Source organism: Pseudopipra pipra, chromosome 10 (assembly GCF_036250125.1).
Source record: "Pseudopipra pipra isolate bDixPip1 chromosome 10, bDixPip1.hap1, whole genome shotgun sequence".
Lineage (NCBI taxonomy): Eukaryota > Metazoa > Chordata > Aves > Passeriformes > Pipridae > Pseudopipra > Pseudopipra pipra.
In genome coordinates, this window is record NC_087558.1 from 17,356,187 (window position 1) to 17,374,466 (window position 18,280).

The following is an 18,280-nucleotide window of genomic DNA, read 5'->3' on the forward strand; positions in this document are numbered from 1 at the left end:
AGTTGGCCAGACTTCCCCTGATCTGTAACATGCAGTGCCTGTGCAAGTTGTTTCTCTTGCAACCATTTCACTGAGGCCTTAGCTTAGCAAATGCTCAATGTAAGCTCAGTTTCATACCTTGTGAGCCTTCCCATCTGCAGCTTCTGCCACCAGCCTGAGCTTTCTAAAAGGGAGTTTCTCAGCTGTGACAGGCTGTGACAGCCCTGCTGGCCCTGGGCAGGACATGACCTCTGCTACCAGCAGCTCGAGCCCAGCAAAGGCACAGCGTGGTCCAGAACAGCCATGTCCCCATGGGCTTTGGTGATCCTGGGGGACTGTGCAGGTCCCAGAGTGTAGGTTTCACAAGTACAAATCGTGTTGCCTCAGCCTGGGAGGGTAATTCCTTTGCACACACAAGTGTAGCTTCGCAAGGACTGCCAGCTCTGCACAGCTCAGGAACCAGAATGCCAAAGAGAGGAGTAACATTGCATCAAGAAAAATGTTATCATTGCCCTTTGCCTGGACAAGTGGATTTATATCATTGACAAAATGTATAATAGTGTCATAAATTCAGTCAGCTTCATTTGTGCTTCTCATTACTTGAGCTGTGGAAAAAAGTAACTAATCTAGTCAAATAAAATCAGCTCTGTTTCAATGGCATCCAGTAACTTCTTGAATTATCTGGTTATTCAGTCATTAACTGACTTTGTTATGACTTGCCCTTCAAGGCTTATTTTCCATGGGATGGCCTGCTTTTCTGAGCATTACCCCCAACATTAAAGAAGAAGGTGCTATGAAGGAAGACTCTGGGATGCAAGATACTCCCTATAATGAGGTCAGCAACGTTAACATTTATATACCTGTTCTTATTAACAGAGAGTGTTAATTCTAGCAGATGCCTGTGCATGTTACAACAAACTACAGTGAATGTACTCACACAGTATTAAAAGGTACAGAGCTTTTGAGTGAAATGTCACAGCTGTTGTATTAAGCAGCCAGGACTGGTGTTTAGCTAACAAGAACATGAAGTACCAGAGATGGAAGGCAGAGCAGGGGAGAGCCCACAAAGCAAACCCATTCTTCTGCATGAGATGTCAAGTATTCAAGTATTTTCATGTTACTGTTATATCAGGGTTTTTTGCTACAGAAAGCTAGGTCAGAAATAACTGATTAAACATCGTGTCATTGCAATAAACCTTAACATAGAAGTTCCAGAATAAAAATGAAGTATTGGTTATGTGCTTTGGTGGCATTGCTGTTAATTAAATGCCACCAGCTGTCAAGTCATTGAACTATTTGTATTTGTGAAATTGCAGAATATTCTTGTGGAGCAGCTGGAGCTGTGTGTTGAGTACCTGTGGAAGTCTGAGAGATACGAGCTTATTGCTGAGGTGAACAAGCCTATCATTGCTGTTTTTGAAAAGCAGAGAGACTTTAAAGTAAGTTGGTGTTTGGTTTGCGTTTTTTAATTATCCTAAAGCAGCAGAAAAGATCAAAATTTTTAGGGGAAAAAAGAGTGCTTTCTTTAAAAGGAATGTTTTCTTTCTTCCTGTCTGTAATTTCTCCTTTTAATGCTTTGTGCTGAGAGAAAATAAAAAACTCTGGTATCCTACCTTTCTCTTTTCAGCATCAATATAACAGTAAATTAAAAAAAGAAATTCAAACCTCTTGTCTTAGCCAGTGGATGTGATTTTTTTACATGGGTTTTAAACCAGGAGCACATTTGCACTGTATTTAAGTTTAGAAACTGCTGATAAATTACCTGATCTCTTCACAGTTTCAGTTTCTTGATTTCTTATTGACTTGGCAATTTCAGTACATAATGGATAAACAGATCATCATCCCATTTACTGATTTTTCTGGGTTTAAATTTGAAGAAAGCCAAAGTGGTAGGTAGCAATAAGGTGTATGCTGACTAAACAGGTCCTCATACTTTAACTTAGGTGAAATTTGGGTTCTCTATCCTAGGAAAATGCAGCTTAGTGGTAATTGTGGATAGCACATCTTTCCATGGAACTGGGAGCTGACTGGAGTTGTTGGCACCTTGCTCTCACCTGCATGACTGACACTTGGGTTCTCTGACCTCTCAGTAGGTCTGTACCACTGCCTGGTAGTGGGATGGTTCTCTTCCTGTGTGACACTGTACCCAAAGGCATCCAATGCCACAAAACTGGTCAGAAGATGACAGAAACCTTGAAATGAATCTTTAGTGGCTGCTAACAAGGTTAAACTATTCCCTTAGCATGTACAGCCATCTTGGCAAAGATTTGGGAACCTGGTTAAGGCAAGCCATGGTTGTGCAGAGCTGTAGTGGCATTTTCCAAAATATGCTCTCACCTTCCCTCCCTCTGGCTGTTTCCTGGTGTAGAGGCTGTCTGATCTGTACTACGACATCCACCGCTCGTACCTGAAGGTTGCAGAAGTGGTGAACTCTGAGAAACGTCTCTTTGGGCGATATTACCGTGTGGCATTTTACGGGCAGGTAAGTCAGCTTGTGTTCTTTTGTACCCACAGGTTCCCAGGTTTCAGCCCTGCTCTTCTGTTCTTCTTTTCCTGGCATATTTCAGGGAAGCCAAAACAGGCAAGCCCTTGGTAGAAGGGGTAGAAACTGCCTTGTGGGTCAGACTTCCCAGCAGGATTTTACTCAGGAGAGAGAGCACTCGGTTGCTTCTGTGTAAAACACTGCTGTGGATTTAGTGGTGTAGTGGAGAACAGAGTTACTTGTATGTCAGCTTTAGTTCTTGACTTCATCAGTCAAAACTGAGACTGAGGCAGGGCAGGATTTTTCAAACCAAAACATAAACAAAACCAGATAAGACATCTTTTATATATGGCACTCTCCTCTAATAGAGCTTAAAGCAGAGCACTATGTAGTAGATGTTTCATTGTATTTCTCTCTGACTGACTTCTTCTTCCAGGCCACCTCTTATTTCTGTGCGATGTACTGTAGAATAGTTTTATTCCCTCTGCTGTGCTTCAGCACCCTTGAAGCATTATTTTGTGCTTTCTTCCACTACCAACCAGTGTAGAAATCCAGCATGTTCCTTTAAGTCCTGGTTTTGGCAAGCATACAATTTCCTGTATTCTGAAATAATAAGGTGTGTAAACAACAGACTGATGTGAATCATTCTGTTTGCTAATTAGATTTTAATGCAGAAATTTGCTCTTTTCTCCTTTTGATCTTATTCAAGGCTGTGGTAAGTCTAGTTCTTTTGCATGTTTTGTTTAATTCTCCTCACACATCCTTCATCCTTCCCTGTACTCTTATTTAACATTAACTTTCCTGTGCTCTCAATTCTTTGGTTCATGGCAGATGAAATAATGTTGTTTCATTCATTGTTGCATCCTGCAAACTAACTTTTGTTTGTTCAGTTAGCTGAATTACCAAGCTGTATCTGTTGTCATGTTGTGTGTGCACTGTGGGGCCCAATGCTGCATCATCTCATCTCAGTGGAAGTTTCCCTCACCTTCACTGGGAGTGGGATTGGACTCCTTCTTTCTCTGTTGAAAATCTTGGAGTAGCATTAATGCTGTTTGAATGCAAGCCTGCTTTCCTGGCCTGTGCAACAGCTCCAAAGAGGAAGGCTGTTGTGTCAGTCCGAGGTCCATGGCAATGGTAACTGGAGCACTCTGGGCAGGCTGCAGCCACCATCCCGGTGGTCCCTTGTAGGAGCAAGCAAATGGAGAGTCAGAGGGAAGTGGTGGCTCCTGGCTCTTGAGACAGATTAGCAAGGCTGAACTTGCCAATTGCAAGGAGAAAGTGAGCTGCACCTTAGGAAGGGCAGAGTTTCTCTTATACCTGATCTTCCTCCAAATTGGGAGCAGCACAGGGGAAAACGTGACTCTCCTACTTGCAGCTTCTTGCCAGGGCTTTCCCAGGGGCAGTGGCTCTCCCAGGGGGTAATTTAGCTGAAGCACTTCTGCTGAACTGGGTTAACATCTCTGTTACAGTGCAATGACTTTCCAGCTGCCAGTGCCACAAAGGGCAACTTCATTTAAACAGCTTTAGTGCTCTAAAGCGTATGACTTTGTCACAGCTGCGTGTTGCTCCGTCTGTTCCCTGGTGCCCCCGGTCACTGAGCTCTGAATACAACAAGCACAACTTTCTCCTCGCCCTTTGCAGGAGAGATGTTATGTGGCAGAAAGTGGGACTGCTCTGTATGGCTCCTTGCAGAGACATAGTGACAGAAGTGTGTGGCAATTAAAGGTAGATCATTCTTATCAGTGTTACTTGTGCCTCATTGACCAAGATAAACAGGAGTGGGTGTAGAGAGGTGGTTAAGGAGGGTTTACCTGTACACAAAGCACCATGGCACACATGGGAGCTACAGATGAAGCTTGACCTGGAAGGAGCGACAGAGGGAGCAGACTGTTCCCATACACTGGTTGTGCCTGCATATTTTTTCCCTTTGGAAGGTTTTGTGTATGTATTTCTATCAGTCCCTTTTTCCTGTGTGCCACTTGCTTCCATTTTGGCTGTGCAGGTGGGAAGGTATGGGGTCTTTTGGTCCTTCTATTGCCAAGAGTATTGCAGGCCTCCATGCTGAGATCAGTCTCAGTGCCCAATCCATTTAAAACACTAAAAGCAATTCCCTTTCTTTCTGCTTCTGTCAGACTTTGCACACTTTCTCCCAAAAGCTAATAGTGCAGGTTTTACTAGTATTACACAGTTAAACAGATGTAAAGCAATATGAATCACTTTGCTTAGGCCACTACAAAAGGGATGTCACAGAAGTAAACTCAGTATGCAGGTATGTGCAGGTATGAGATTCCTTTTCAGTCATACACATACACTATTCTGTAAAATAACCAGGGGTAGATACATATGTAAGAACATTCACATTAAAAATATTATTAAATATATACATTTATGCAATAAACATTTTTTTTCAATTGCATCAATACTAAATATATACATACATATGTTTTGGAAAAATGGAACATTGCTGTACTTTAACTGAAACAAAAGCTGCAGAGGAAGCAGATTAAAGGACAAGAGAATAACATAAATACTGTTTGCAGGGAGAGTTTTGGGGGTTCTCAGTTGAAAAAGAAGACCTGCAGGTGTACCTGAAAACCATTCTTCATGCAAAGGCAGAGACAGTATTTGGTTGCTGCATTGCTATTGCTGCAGGGACCCTGCTCAAGGATGGTTTGAATTAATGTGGTCCTCAGGGAGGATGCAGTTGACTGTTTTCACCAGCAAGCTTTTTTGGCCAGCTCAGAGAGTTGGATCTCATGGCAGCTGCTGTTTTAGGCTGTGAAGTCTGTTAAGGTCCTTTGGTGACACCATCTCATTGCACCCCCAAGTGACCACACTAGCCAGCACATATGATTTTATTCACAGATGAGTGAAAAGTCAGTATCTTTCTTGAATTAAAAACAAACAAAAAAAATCTGTTAAATATACTGAAGAGCTGAGAATTTATTGTGCTGATAAGCAAAGCCACTCAAGACTTGTTTTTCAGAGCAGTGTTAGGTTAAGCGTTTGTTCTGTATGTGCAAGAAACTGTAGAAGTTGGGAGGGCAGAGTTTCATAGTGTTAAGCTGAACTGCAGGTGTATGTCTGAAGAGCAGATGATGTGCTCCTTTTCCAAAAGTGATAGAACAGCTGTAGCTTCCCTTACCAAGGAGGGCAACATCCTCACTTACTGTGGGAGGAGGCCCTCAGCTGATATAGACAGGGAAGGATCCATTAGATGCTAATTCTTGGCAGGTAAAGCAGAAGGCTTTTCCTCAGCATGTCAGCTCTGGGAATGGTGTGTGTTCTTCCAGCAAAGGGCGGAGAAGAGTCCAATTTACTGTGAGCACCAAGGGCTGTGTCTAGGGGTGTGTGGGGAGGAAGAAGAGCCTTTTCAGAGCTCCCACAGTGATAGCCCTGGGTCACAACTTGCCTCACTGGAAATCAGAGCACAGTGGAAACCAATAACCTACTGTCCAGGAGGTCATCTCCCTTCCATTACCTTCAGCTGTAATAATTTTCATCTGAAAGGCTGCGTTGTCCTTGTAGGGCAAAACCAGCCAGTGTGAAAATAATCCAGGGATATGCATCGATAATGTAACCTTAGCTGCTTAATATTTTGAAATCCTGAAATTGGAGGATATTTGGCTTCTGAAAAGTATTTAATCTTACTTTCAATAGTCTTTGCCAGACATATAGCATATGGCAGACGTGATTATTTATAGCTCACAATTAACTTCTGCCTGTCACTTGTCAGCCGAAATACTGTGGGGAATATGTACTTAAATGATGTCTCTTCCATTAGAGATGAGACTAAATCTGTTAGTTGTTTGTTTTCAGGTATTTTTTTTTAAGTAGAACTATTAACACAGATACCATCCTAGTGTGCCATGAAGCATCAGCACAGAGATTTGGCACTTACATATAAACATTGTGTTCCAGCATGCAAACATAGACTGAATCAGGGTTTAAGAGCATAAACTATATTCTAGCTTGCTATGTGATTAATTTGGAAAACATGAGGGTTTTTGTTGAAAACACTGAATGCTAAAAGAAAACAGATGTCTTTTGACAGAAACAGTTCCTGAGTAGAGTGTTTAAGTATAGTTGCATCGAACTAATGAGGTTTTCCCACATAAAGCAGTTTTGCTTGGGTGGAAACAAGATGAGAAACCAGATTATGATCCTGCAGATCTTTTCTCAGTGAAATCAATAGAAAGTTAATTGCCTGCCCAGCTCAGTAGATGTTTATAGGGTGTCAGCTTTGGAGCTTGAGATTTGTTCTCTAATTACCTGTGAAGTTCTTTGTATGCCTATGGAGTTTAATTGATAATGTTGTTAAAAGTTGTGCAATGTTAAAAGGTCACTGTGAGACTGATTAAGATACTGTCAGATGAGCTGCTGTTGCAATTAGTCATTGGTTTCCAGTAATGCCCACAGTGCTCTTGGCACTGGCCTTTTATTGCCCCTTATCCTCCCTGGAGAAGAAGCCACAGATACACTTATTTGTTAATCCCTATTGAAATAAAGTTTAAGGGTGGGGTTCAACAAGCATTGAAATTTTCAGCTATTTTATTTTAATTCAGTATATTTTTGTGAAGATTTGCCTAGTCAATAATTTTAGTGGCCAAAGTTGAAACAGCTGGATTTTGCATGAGTACCTTCCAAAGAGATTTTGGAGGTATGTCTTGACTTCATTAATTTCTCCTTCTCTGTTTTTCAACAGATGGCAGTTTGCCTAGGTATATTGTAGAAGTAGCTGTCCAAGCCACATCATGTTAAGTTTAAAGGGCCTTGGGTCTGACATCATTAATGCAATCTGCCTTTCCACTTATCCCTGCAGCTTTGGGTGTTTTTGTCCGGGTCACTTTGCATTAAGGTGAAAGGAGGAGGCTTTGAGTGCAGCTGCAGTGGTACACATCCAGATTTCAGCAGCAGCATATGAAATCCTAGGAGGAGGGCTGGTGCAGCTCATGGCATTGGGATAAATCCAGTCCTTGTTAATGGGGCACCTGCTGCTTTCTGCTCAGCTGGGAGAGCTTCTCCCAGGGTGTTGGTGTACATGTCCATCATGTAGCAGTTGAATGTCTCACCTGCAGGGGATGCAGTGCTGTTTAAATTTCTTCTGAAGCCTGATAGGTTCTTGTTCAGCACATCAATTGAGCCTTTTATTACAGCTCTGCCAAGTCCATCCAGTATATTAAGTAATGACCTTAACAAGATTGAACTTTTTTTTTTTTGCAAAGGAGCACAGTCTGTGTGTCTTTTTTGCTTTTCTTTTTCTTTTCAAATGTAAATCATTTACTGATTGTCTCTGAAAATGCTGCAATTCTATATGACCTTTCAAGATGCCACCAGAGTTCCTCTTCAGCTGTCCTGAGGAGATGCAGACCAGTTCCCAGTTGCTCCCCATGCCATGGCCACAGGCAGCAGTGCCCAGCTTTTGCCTGCACACATGGCTCCCAGACAGGATGTGCTGCGTGTGTCATGCTGCACACACCCCAGCTGGGCTCAGCATCCAACAGAGAGCTGTTATACTCATGTGCTGTTATACTCCAGTGCTTCTCAAATAGTTAATTTTTAACCAAATGATTCAAATTTAAAGAATTTTTAATGTCCACTTTTATTCCATGAGGGTTTTGTCATCATACACACATCAGCATTCTCAAGAAAGCCCTTTACTCTTTAAACAGCTTGGTCTCTTACATGAATAAATGTGTAGGAGTTATTTCCTGGGTAACTTTGGAGGCTGCAGACCAGTAAAAATGCAGACATCTAGGTATGTGTCTGCTAGGACTGGAGAGAGGTAAGCTTTTAATTTAGGTGCTGGAAGTGGCCTACTGGATGCTCTGGTGGGTATACAGGCAACCTTGATTCCTCATGTAAGCACCTTGTTTAAGCTTTGCCCTGCCTGTTGTGTTCACTGTATCCTTCTGTTTCTTTCCAAACAGGGTTTTTTTGAAGAAGAGGAAGGTAAAGAGTATATCTATAAAGAACCCAAATTAACAGGCTTGTCTGAGATCTCTCAAAGGCTGATGAAACTTTATGCAGACAAGTTTGGAATAGATAATGTGAAGATCATCCAGGATTCCAACAAGGTATGAAAGACATGCAGTTTTGCACGAGGGAGAGAACTGAGTATTGATGGTTCAGATTTTGAGAGCTGTGTTTAGAATGAATGTCAGCTGAATGTATGTGTAAAGTACTGTGAGCTAGCTTGATGACCAAAATAACCTTACAGCATGGCAGGTGCTATGTGGAAATGGCAGGGTTATAGCAGGGCTTCCCAGTCAGTAGCAGATGAGCAGCCAGATGTTTGCTGCAATGCAGAAGCTGGTTTTTTTCTGTCTCATTTAGCTTTCATCCATTTTTGTCAATGGCTGTATTCAAAGGTCTCACTGTTCTTCAGGGCCACTTGGTTAACTAGCTTTGTATTCGTCTGTGATCTGAATATTACATTTGGAAGTCTCAGTTTTTATCAGTACAGCTTTGATAGATAAAAGCATCAGCAATGTAACGGATGCGTTGGAAGCTCATCACACTGAACATTATTATGTTTGCCACCTTTACACAGGTCAACCCTAAAGACCTGGATCCAAAATATGCCTACATCCAGGTGACGTACGTCACACCTTTCTTTGAAGAGAAAGAAGCCGAAGATCGAAAGACCGACTTCGAAATGCACCACAACATCAACCGCTTTGTGTTCGAAACGCCGTTCACGCTGTCGGGGAAGAAGCACGGGGGGGTGGAGGAGCAGTGCAAGAGGCGCACGATCCTGACAAGTACGTCTGCTTGGCTGCTCCCTGCCTCCCATCACACCTTTCCCAGCTAAGCCCAGCAGTGCATGTCGAGTGCCAGGTGTTCTGCAGTCAGTGGGCACAGCATGTGGTACAGGATGATAAGTCATCTTTCCAGTGTTGGCAATGTGCTTTCTTACAGACCTGCTGACCGTCCTAGGGAAAGTTATTATCATTTGTGGAGTCATCAGCTGCCTTATTTTTCCTTATAATTGGCATCTTAACTGTTCTTGCAGTGATGTAATTTGGGAGTGGTTCTGCTGGAGGCAGCTTATCACTCAGAGCTATTGTTCTTTTAATAATAAACAAGTCAAAGGAAAAGACAAGTAGGGTAGCAGTTCTGCTAAGAAGAGTTAAACTTAGCAGATAGAAATTTTTGTTCAAAATGGGAATAAGATACATCATATAGAATTTTTTTTAAGTGAGAGGTAAGATTTCAATCAGTGTTTTAAGACAGGAATGTCAGGAGCACTAGATATGCCTGCTCTTACTGAGTCATATTAAACTGAATATTTTTAGTTTCTTATCATGATTGAAATCTCTTTTTAAAGAAGCATCTTTCTTGAGACTACTACTGAAACTTGACATGCCTGAATTTTGATGTAGGAGAAACTGTCTGAGGTGGAGGCGTTGTTCTCATGGGCAGCCGTGGGCAGAGAGGCTGATGTTCACAGCAAAGGCTCCCAAGCAACAGAAAATCCAGTTCCCCACTGATTTCAGTGCATCTGCTTCCCCCAAAGGACAAAGTGAAAAAAGCTGCTCACAGTGCAGGCATAGTCACCTAAAAGTTTTGTTCTGGCAAGTCAAGGAAGAGGTACTGGTGTCTGAAGCTGTCTTGTTACATGACACAGTTTTGCTTGTAAGAAGAAGAAAGGAGGAATAGCTTGTGTGTGGTTTTTTTAAGTGCTTGAGCAGCAGTAGGTGTTTTGAGATCTATATTGAAACAGGTAGTTTCACTGACTTGAAAGTGCAGCTGTTATGGTCTGTCTGGCAAAAACAGAGAGGGTTGTTCTTCCAGCAGATTATTTTCCCTGGGTTATTATATGCTGTCATCAGCTCCTACTGCTCTCAGCCTGGCTCCATCTTTGGCATTAAGCAGGAATTTGATGACCTCTGCTTCTCTCCTGCTTTTCCCTCTGGCTCACCTCAGTGCTTCTCTCTAAAGGAAACATCCTTGTCTTTTCTTTTTTTTTTTTCCCACTCCTGTTTGATAAAATCATGTTATTTTCACTTGCTTCCTAAGCAAACTTATGTGCTTTTAGTTTGAGAAGTGAGGCTTACTGGTATGAATGGAGGAGCAGTGCAATATAATTGTGCTTGAGTGGCTGGAACAGAGCCTGCACAGCATCTCTGCTCCAGAGCCTGCTGGGCAGAGGGCAAGTGCAGTCTGGCTGAGGTCTTTGGTTCACAGGCTCTCTGCCATGCCTGGCTGTGACTTGTGCTTCCAGCTCTGGAAGTCCTGAGTTTCCTGCTCTCCAATGAGACAGCCACCCTGTAGACTGGAGCTCATTTAGGTCTGAGCTGACTGAAAGCAGATGCTAACTGGAGAAGGATATACATGGAGTTTGGGAGGCCTTCCAGGACAGAGTGTTAGCTTAGATTAGACTTAATGTGCCACAATGGTACCTGTGCCAAACTTTGAGATCCATTGAAAGGCTTTGAATGGAAGTAAAGAATTTTAAAGATGAATAATTCCTCTCTCAGCTCTTGCAGAAGTATTTAGGTTTAATATCAAAGGTAACTCCTTACTATTTTAAGGGTGATGTTTTATCTGTGGGTGAGTGTCATGGTTTAACCTCAGCCTGCAGGTACGGCCCACGCAGCCGCTGACTCAGTGTCCTCTGGTGGGATGGGGGAGAATCAGAAATGTAAAAGTGAAAAAACTCATGGGTTGAGATAAAGACTGTTTAATAGGTAAAGAAAAGCTGTTCACGCAAGCAAAGCAAAACCAGGGATTCGTTCACAGTTCCTGTGGGCAGGCAGGTGTTCAGCCATCCCCAGGACACCCGGGTTCCATCACGTGTAACAGTGACTTGGGAAGACAAATGCTGTCACTCCAAATGCCTCTTTCCTTTCCTCTTCCTTCCTCCAGCTTCATATGCTGAACATGATCCCATATGGTCTGGAATATCCTTTTAGTAAGGTGGGGTCAGCTGTTCTGGCTGTGTCCCATCCCAGTTCCTTGTGTACCCCAACTCCACTCGCTGGTGGAACGATGTGAGGAGCAAAAAAGTCTTTGGCACTGTGTAAGGCCTGCTCAGCAATGACCAAAATATCCCTGTGTTATCAACACTATTTCCAACACAAATCCAAAACACATCCCAGTACCAGCTACTGTGAAGAAAATTAACTCTATCCCAGCAAACACCAGCACAGTGAGTGATACCCAATTAGGCCAAACTAGAGGCTCCTGCCTCTAACTTGAAACATGTTTAATGGGATGTTTTGAGCTGTTTGAAGTTCTGTATGGGCTTATAATTTGGTGCTTTAGCTCAGAAGAAGAAATTTGTGGATTCTACAGTCTCAGCAGTGAGAACCTTTTGCCACCTGCTTTGTGACAGAGCTTGGTAGCAAACATCAGTGAATTCAAAAGGAAATGCTCTTCCAGCACCATGTACATCAGAATTCAATTTGGACCTGCTGTGTCACTTCTACTCATTTGTTGTTTAAAACTTACATTTTATGGATTGATGAAGAGTTTGGCAAAGTCAAAAGTTAATCCTTTGACTTCATTGTTTTGCTTTCTTAAATGCTCTCTTGTTGGGAGAATTCTCTGATATATTTCTTTCCTTTGAGTAGCCAGCCACTTGTTTCCTTACGTGAAGAAGCGTATTCAAGTCATAAGCCAAACCAGCACAGAGCTGAACCCTATCGAAGTGGCAATTGATGAGATGTCCAAAAAGGTCTCAGAGCTCAACCAGCTTTGCACAATGGAAGAAGTGGACATGATCCGACTGCAGCTCAAGCTCCAAGGAAGTGTCAGTGTCAAGGTAATGACAATTTGCCTTCTTTTTTCTCCTTTTTTTTCAATGCTTTTACTTAAAATTTTATGCTGATTATTATAACTTCAGATATGTTTTGTCTGTTTTGTATATTTGGTCATATCTTGTGTTCCAGTGCTGTTGGATCCCACTCTAAAAATATAAAGAAATGGAAAACTTTCCACTAGTGTAGATCACTGCTGGACATATGTGCAAATATAACTACTTCAGTCAAGTCTTCTTTAAATAAATGTTAAGACCTTTCTAAAATGACCATAATATGTCACTTGAGAATACAGCCCAACACACAGCCAAGCTTGCAGATTCTTTAATGAGAGTTTTGTTCAGATTGGCTGCGTCATTTTCAATTTAGGAAAGTTGGGACTGGGGAGATGTACATGTATTTCAGGTACCCTCATTAAAATGTCTTCAAACAAATCTGTAGCTGTCTAGGTGGTTAACTAGCTGGGGACTTACAAAGGCCAGCAGGGATCTACAGCTTGTATGAGGTTGACCAACTCCCTTTTCTTCAGCAAAACTCTTCAGCTTCCATCCAGGTTACAAGAGGAGTGAGGTGATATTCTTCTCACAGGCTTGGTTGCCTGAGGACAGTCTCCAAGCCTTGGAACACAAGAGAAATGACAATGGAATGGCTTGCTGCCTGTACCTAAGCTGTGTGTTTTCCCCCAGGTAAATGCTGGACCAATGGCTTATGCTCGAGCTTTTCTTGAAGAGACAAATGCTAAGAGATATCCTGATAATCAAGTTAAGCTTCTGAAGGAAATCTTCAGGTAAACGTTAATTTTAGGCTTTTCAGCCCCTGCATAGCACATAGTATGCTCTATATAGCATGAGTAGATGTGTCACAAAAAATTAGGCTGAACTGAACCAGCCTAATTTACATCTGCATTTACCCTATCTTACAAATCATTCCTAAGAAAACATTAAGTTTTGGGCTATCCTTGGAGCCTACGTTCCTCTGAATCTGAGTTCTGAAATTCACTTCCAACAAGGTGTAATTTGCAAGGGAGAGAAGAGGATACGGTACTGTCTCTATATAGATATAGATAGATAGGTTTTTTATTATTATAAAATTTGTATGGTTGTTTTTTGTGTTTTTGTACTTGTAGGCAATTTGCTGAAGCATGTGGACATGCTCTTGATGTCAACGAGCGCCTTATTAAGGAGGACCAATTTGAGTATCAGGGAGAGATGAAGTCTCATTATAAGGACATGCTCAGCGAGCTCTCAGTAGTTATGAATGAACAGGTCAGATCATCTATTTTGGCACTGGTTGGGCTGAACGAGGGTGGCTGATTGTGTCTTCTAGTGACAAAGGAAGCTGTAGAGCAAAATACTACAATGCAACAGTCACTGCGAAAACAGTTTACTCTTTTGTTTGTTTGTTTCTTCCCCTCTCTCTTTTTTTAAATCCAAGTATATTATGTATAATGAATCTGATCAACAAAGATCTGTCTTCTGCCTGTATTGCGACATATTGAAAAGTTGAATGTTCATGGGGCTAAATGCTGACTGAGGTTGAGAGGCATACAAAGACAGTCAGTTTAAACTAGTGTTTAATGCTTTGCTTGCTTTGTCTTGTGATGTATTTAATTAAAACAGTAAATTGCTCTTGAGATGTAGCTTATAACTGGAGGAGGTATCTTTATAGTTTCTATTTATATTCAGCTTTCAAAGAAAGTTAATTTTTAATTTTTTTTTTTTATATTTGAGTGCACTATCAAAATAGATGCCATGTATTTCAGCTGTTAGTGGCTGCAGAAGGATGAGCACACATGGCTACTTTATATAAAGTGCATCCCAAAATTCTGAACTGGAGTCCAGTGCACACTTGCAGCTATTGTACTGCTGTGTCTAGGCAGATTTTTTTTTATTATGTTGTTTTGTTTTTATGAAATATTGAGTGATCCTGCATACTAAAGCACAAATTAAACCCTGCTTAATTATATGTCTGCATACTTATGTGTAGCCACCTTAGATTGCATCTAAGAAATAGTTCCTCTCTAGCAGTTATGCTGCATTTCCAGGTGCCTGCAGCATCCATAAGCACTGTATGTGTAGAGTTACTTGGTTTAACCACTGGTATCAGTGATGGCATCTCACAGAAGTGTCTTAATTGGCACTTAATTGGCACCCCATTATACCATGCTGTATTATTCATTTTCACATATGAGGATAATAAGGATTGATCTGAATTTTTCACCCATTGTTGTGCTTACTGTGGAATGGAGCAAGTTTTTCACTGGGTGTAAAGCTCATAATTTCTTGGAGGTTTGGTGTGTGCCAGGGTGGGGGTTGAGCTCAGTGGTGGTTACTGTTCTGGGAGTTGTGCTCCCTTCTGGTTTAGGTGTATAAAGATTTGTGAACTTCAAGCATTCCAGTGATTTTATCATAACTAATATTTATCACTGCTATATTAAGTGTGTAAGTATTAAGGATGTTATTTGTTGCTCAATGTTCACGCCTCTCTCATGGAAGTTATTTTGGTCATCCAGTCAGTGTGCAGAGGCAGTACCATATGTCCCGTGTGAACTACTGTTCACCACAAGAATGGAAGATGAATGTTCAACTCAAACGAGGCATGAGCAGCCCATGAGTTTCAGCATTCATAAAACATTTGGGGAGTTCTATTAAATGCTTATACTTGTATTTATATCAGTGAGCTCTGAGTTTTCTTCACATAAATGAAAATACTAAATGAAAATACTATATGATACAAAATTACTTGTACAAAACAATGCTAATGTGTAAAGTTAAGAGTTCATCCATCAAAAGTCAAAATTGTCATCTGTTTTACCAAAATCATCTGAATTTGAAAGTCCACACTGAAAACCACTTGCAGTCCTGTGGGGAAGCCTTAGAAGTGCCAGCCCAGTTTTTGTGGCAGCGTGGCTTGTTGGGAAAACTCTACTGCTCTTACAGTGAGCACATGAACTCCCTACTTCTGAGCTGAGCATTGCCTCAGAGAAATCACATGCTATAAACTGTGGTTGAAATATTTATCTCGCAATTGGAAAGCTTGAGGCTCTCTTGCAACTGTGCTGTGTGCTTTACAGCAGAACTATTTGCCATCTTTCCCATTGTCATACTCAAGAGAGCTTTGTTTCTCACCTACAGACAGAGACTCTTTCATCACCATATGTTTTTCTCTTTTTTGTTTTGTTCTGTTTTTCTTTTCTGACAGCTCTGTCATGGTCCTTGCTTATACAGCTTCTCTTCTTCCCTGTCTAACATTTCCCTCAATACTATAGCCAAAAGTGGTATGTTCATTTTTCTTACATCTATTTTTTTTCTTTTAATGTCATGTACTTTCCTCACTTGCTGGTTTTTCTACCGGGTGTGTTTGTTTAGTTTCACGTCTAATGACTCCCTTGCTCGGGGAGTTACAAAAAAAAAAACGAGTGCCACTGTATATGTGTGATGTGTTGTCCATGAGCAGTGTCGAGAGGCCTGTTCTTTAGGATCCTATTGTGAACTTTAGGGAGGCCAGTGGGGCAGCTCAACAAGAGCCTCCTAATGCAAAAGCTGCCCACGCTGCTGTCTCAGGCACTGATGCTGAGTGGTCATGTCTGCCTGAGTAATAACTGTGATATTGACCCACAGCCCTGCCCAGGGATAGCTGGGGGTTGATGGCATAAGGTTACGCCCGGAGCTTTGTGAAGGGGAGAGGTTTCTCTTCCACTGTTGATGCTGCATGTGAGTTTGCAAAATGTAGATGACTTCTCAGTTGTGTTTGTATGAGAGTTGTGAGAGTAAAGCAGTTCAGGGAACCCCACTTGGCAGAAGCCAGTCACTCCAGTCTGGTCCCATTTTTACCCCTAACAAAGAGAATGTCATCCCTGTCACTGCAGCCTCCATTTACTGGGCAAAAGTCCTTTTCCTCTGTCAGATCCTTGGCATCATTGTGTAATAAATAAAAAGTGGGAAATCCTTGGTTAGACAAGGGGCACTTCAGACACCGGGCTATTCAGATCTCTCTCACAGTTGCTTTTTTTTTCCTCCTTTTTTATGAAAAGATTGCATACAAGGAGGACTCAGCAAAACATCAAGGGATGGAGCGCACATATTCGCGAGTCATCCATAGAGTCAGCTCGTCTGTGCCAGCAGCAACCACTCCAGCAAATCCTGATGCTTGACTGCGGCGTGGGGAACATACGGCCTCAGGAAGATCTGGGGTGGCAGGGTTGGGGTTTGTTCTTTGTTGTTTGGGTTTTTTTTTTTCCTTTTAGATTAATAGTACTGAAAATTAAGTTGATCATGGACAATACCAGGAAAAGGATTTGTGGGTTAAGATTTTAATTTATTGGAAGTCTTCAAGGTGTTATTTTTAAAAATGCGAGCTTGAGAATTTTTTTTTTTATTTTATTGCCTGCCCCAATATTTGCACATTCCCTATCTTTTTTTATGTTGTTGTCACTTTTTGGTTTTGAGCAGCCTTTATTAAGCCAGGCTGATTACAGAATTCCCACTGAACAGATAGGTACTCAGCAAACCCTAAGTTTGCTATAAATTATAATATATCTAATACTAAGTCCTAGTATACATATATTTTAAAGGTCAGAGTGGATGTTTTATAACATTTAAGTATATTGCAATTGTAAATAGAAGATGTGTAAAATATGTCATTTTTACAAAATTTAAAAAATATCTTTTTAGTTAATTATGACAGTACTAAGAATATGGATAACATTTCAGTTACCATTATATTAAAATATTTGTGTATGTGTATAAAAGCGTCCATAAAATTTTTTCTTTGAAAATCTCTGCATTCGTTGATTCCCATGTCAGTACTCTCCAGAGCAGTGGAGATCAGGATGCTTTCTGCATCCCTGCTGTCTGTTGTGTTGTGCATGCTGATAGGGACACTTATGACCATCTCCAGAACATGGCTTCACATTCTTTCCACAGCCCCAGACTGAGCCCACCCTGGGAAACGGCCTCGGTGTAGTTCTCCTGCTTGAGGCCAAGAAAACGCTGATTTTCCTCTGAAGTTTGTAGTCCCAGATTTTTCTCAGAGCACTTTGGGAAACCGTGTGCCTCTAGTGAGATGTTTGTTTTGGTTTCTGCATCATGTTGGGATGAGATGGAGCAGTTCTGCCATCTCTTAGGAGTTCCCTTTAACCTCAGTCTTCTCACACTCTTCCATGTTCATTCATAGAAAATCCCTGCTTTCAGGGATCCCTGCTCATTGTGCCTATGTGTTGGGATTCCTCTTTCCTATGCACGCAGTCCCCATGATTCTGTTAATCTGTTTTTTTTTCTCTTTAGCTCATTTTCCCTGGAGAAACTCTGGGGACTCCCCAGAGGCCTCCACAGGTTCACGAGTATTTGTTCAGGGCAGAGGTCTGTGCTATGTCTTTCTACCTGGGGTTATCAGGAGGATTTTTCTGCTGCATTTCCTCATTCTGCCCTCCTGTCTCTTCCCATAACAGCCCCAGTTTGCAACTGATGAATCTCAGCTCAAGTTGTACCCTGGCCCTGCAGGCCAAGCCAAGGATGGCATCTGAATTCACCCCATCTCTGTGCAAGGTAGAAGTGCCATCATCCAGCCTCTGCCTGCTTGCTGGTGCTTCCAGCACTTGCTGCTGTCCCACTGTCAGCAGATATGGGGTTTACAGAAGAAATCTTTGCTAAGGGTTGAAACCCACATGGTGTCCTTGCCTGGTGGGGGATGGAGGGGAGAGGTTGGGACAGGCACCCTGTGGATTGGGATGGCCCTGCTCCAGCATTAGTGCAGAGACAGCCTGAGCCCTCCCCTGGGAGTTGGTAAGAACCCAAGTTCTCACCTGTGCTCTGCACACCAGCATCAACCATGTGGCTGAACAGGGAGCTGAGCTCCTTGCTCATCCTCACCTGGACAAGCCCAGCTCTGCTCTTTGGACGCTGCACTCTTCAAAACCAGCAGTCTACTGAAAGGAATGATTTCTAGCCCAAATTTTAACTTGCTTTGTACCATATATATAGTGATAGATAAAGTTACCTGCTTGTTTGTATATACCAGCAATCAGTGGTGACGGCAGGAATGCACTGCACAGAGA

The 18,280-nt window shown here is 41.9% G+C and overlaps 1 protein-coding gene across 15 annotated transcripts in view; it reads left to right on the top strand.

Annotated features, from left to right (window-relative positions):
- Positions 1-17,002, top strand: part of DOCK10 (dedicator of cytokinesis 10) — a 147,716-nt gene extending 130,714 nt beyond the window's left edge. For 11 of the 15 annotated variants that reach the window (XM_064666514.1, XM_064666515.1, XM_064666522.1 and 8 more), the window contains 10 exons: positions 708-814; positions 1,296-1,418; positions 2,348-2,461; positions 8,392-8,538; positions 9,015-9,225; positions 12,040-12,230; positions 12,912-13,012; positions 13,352-13,490; positions 15,427-15,502; positions 16,259-17,002. In XM_064666514.1, coding sequence (XP_064522584.1) covers positions 708-814; positions 1,296-1,418; positions 2,348-2,461; positions 8,392-8,538; positions 9,015-9,225; positions 12,040-12,230; positions 12,912-13,012; positions 13,352-13,490; positions 15,427-15,502; positions 16,259-16,326 — 1,277 coding nt within the window. In that variant the 3' untranslated portion in view covers positions 16,327-17,002. Of the gene's footprint in view, positions 1-707; positions 815-1,295; positions 1,419-2,347; positions 2,462-3,170; positions 8,369-8,391; positions 8,539-9,014; positions 9,226-12,039; positions 12,231-12,911; positions 13,013-13,351; positions 13,491-15,426; positions 15,503-16,258 lie in introns of those variants that run through there. The other 4 variants (XM_064666520.1, XM_064666512.1, XM_064666521.1 and 1 more) reach the window with 2 other exon arrangements.
- Positions 17,003-18,280: the final 1,278 nt, after the last annotated feature.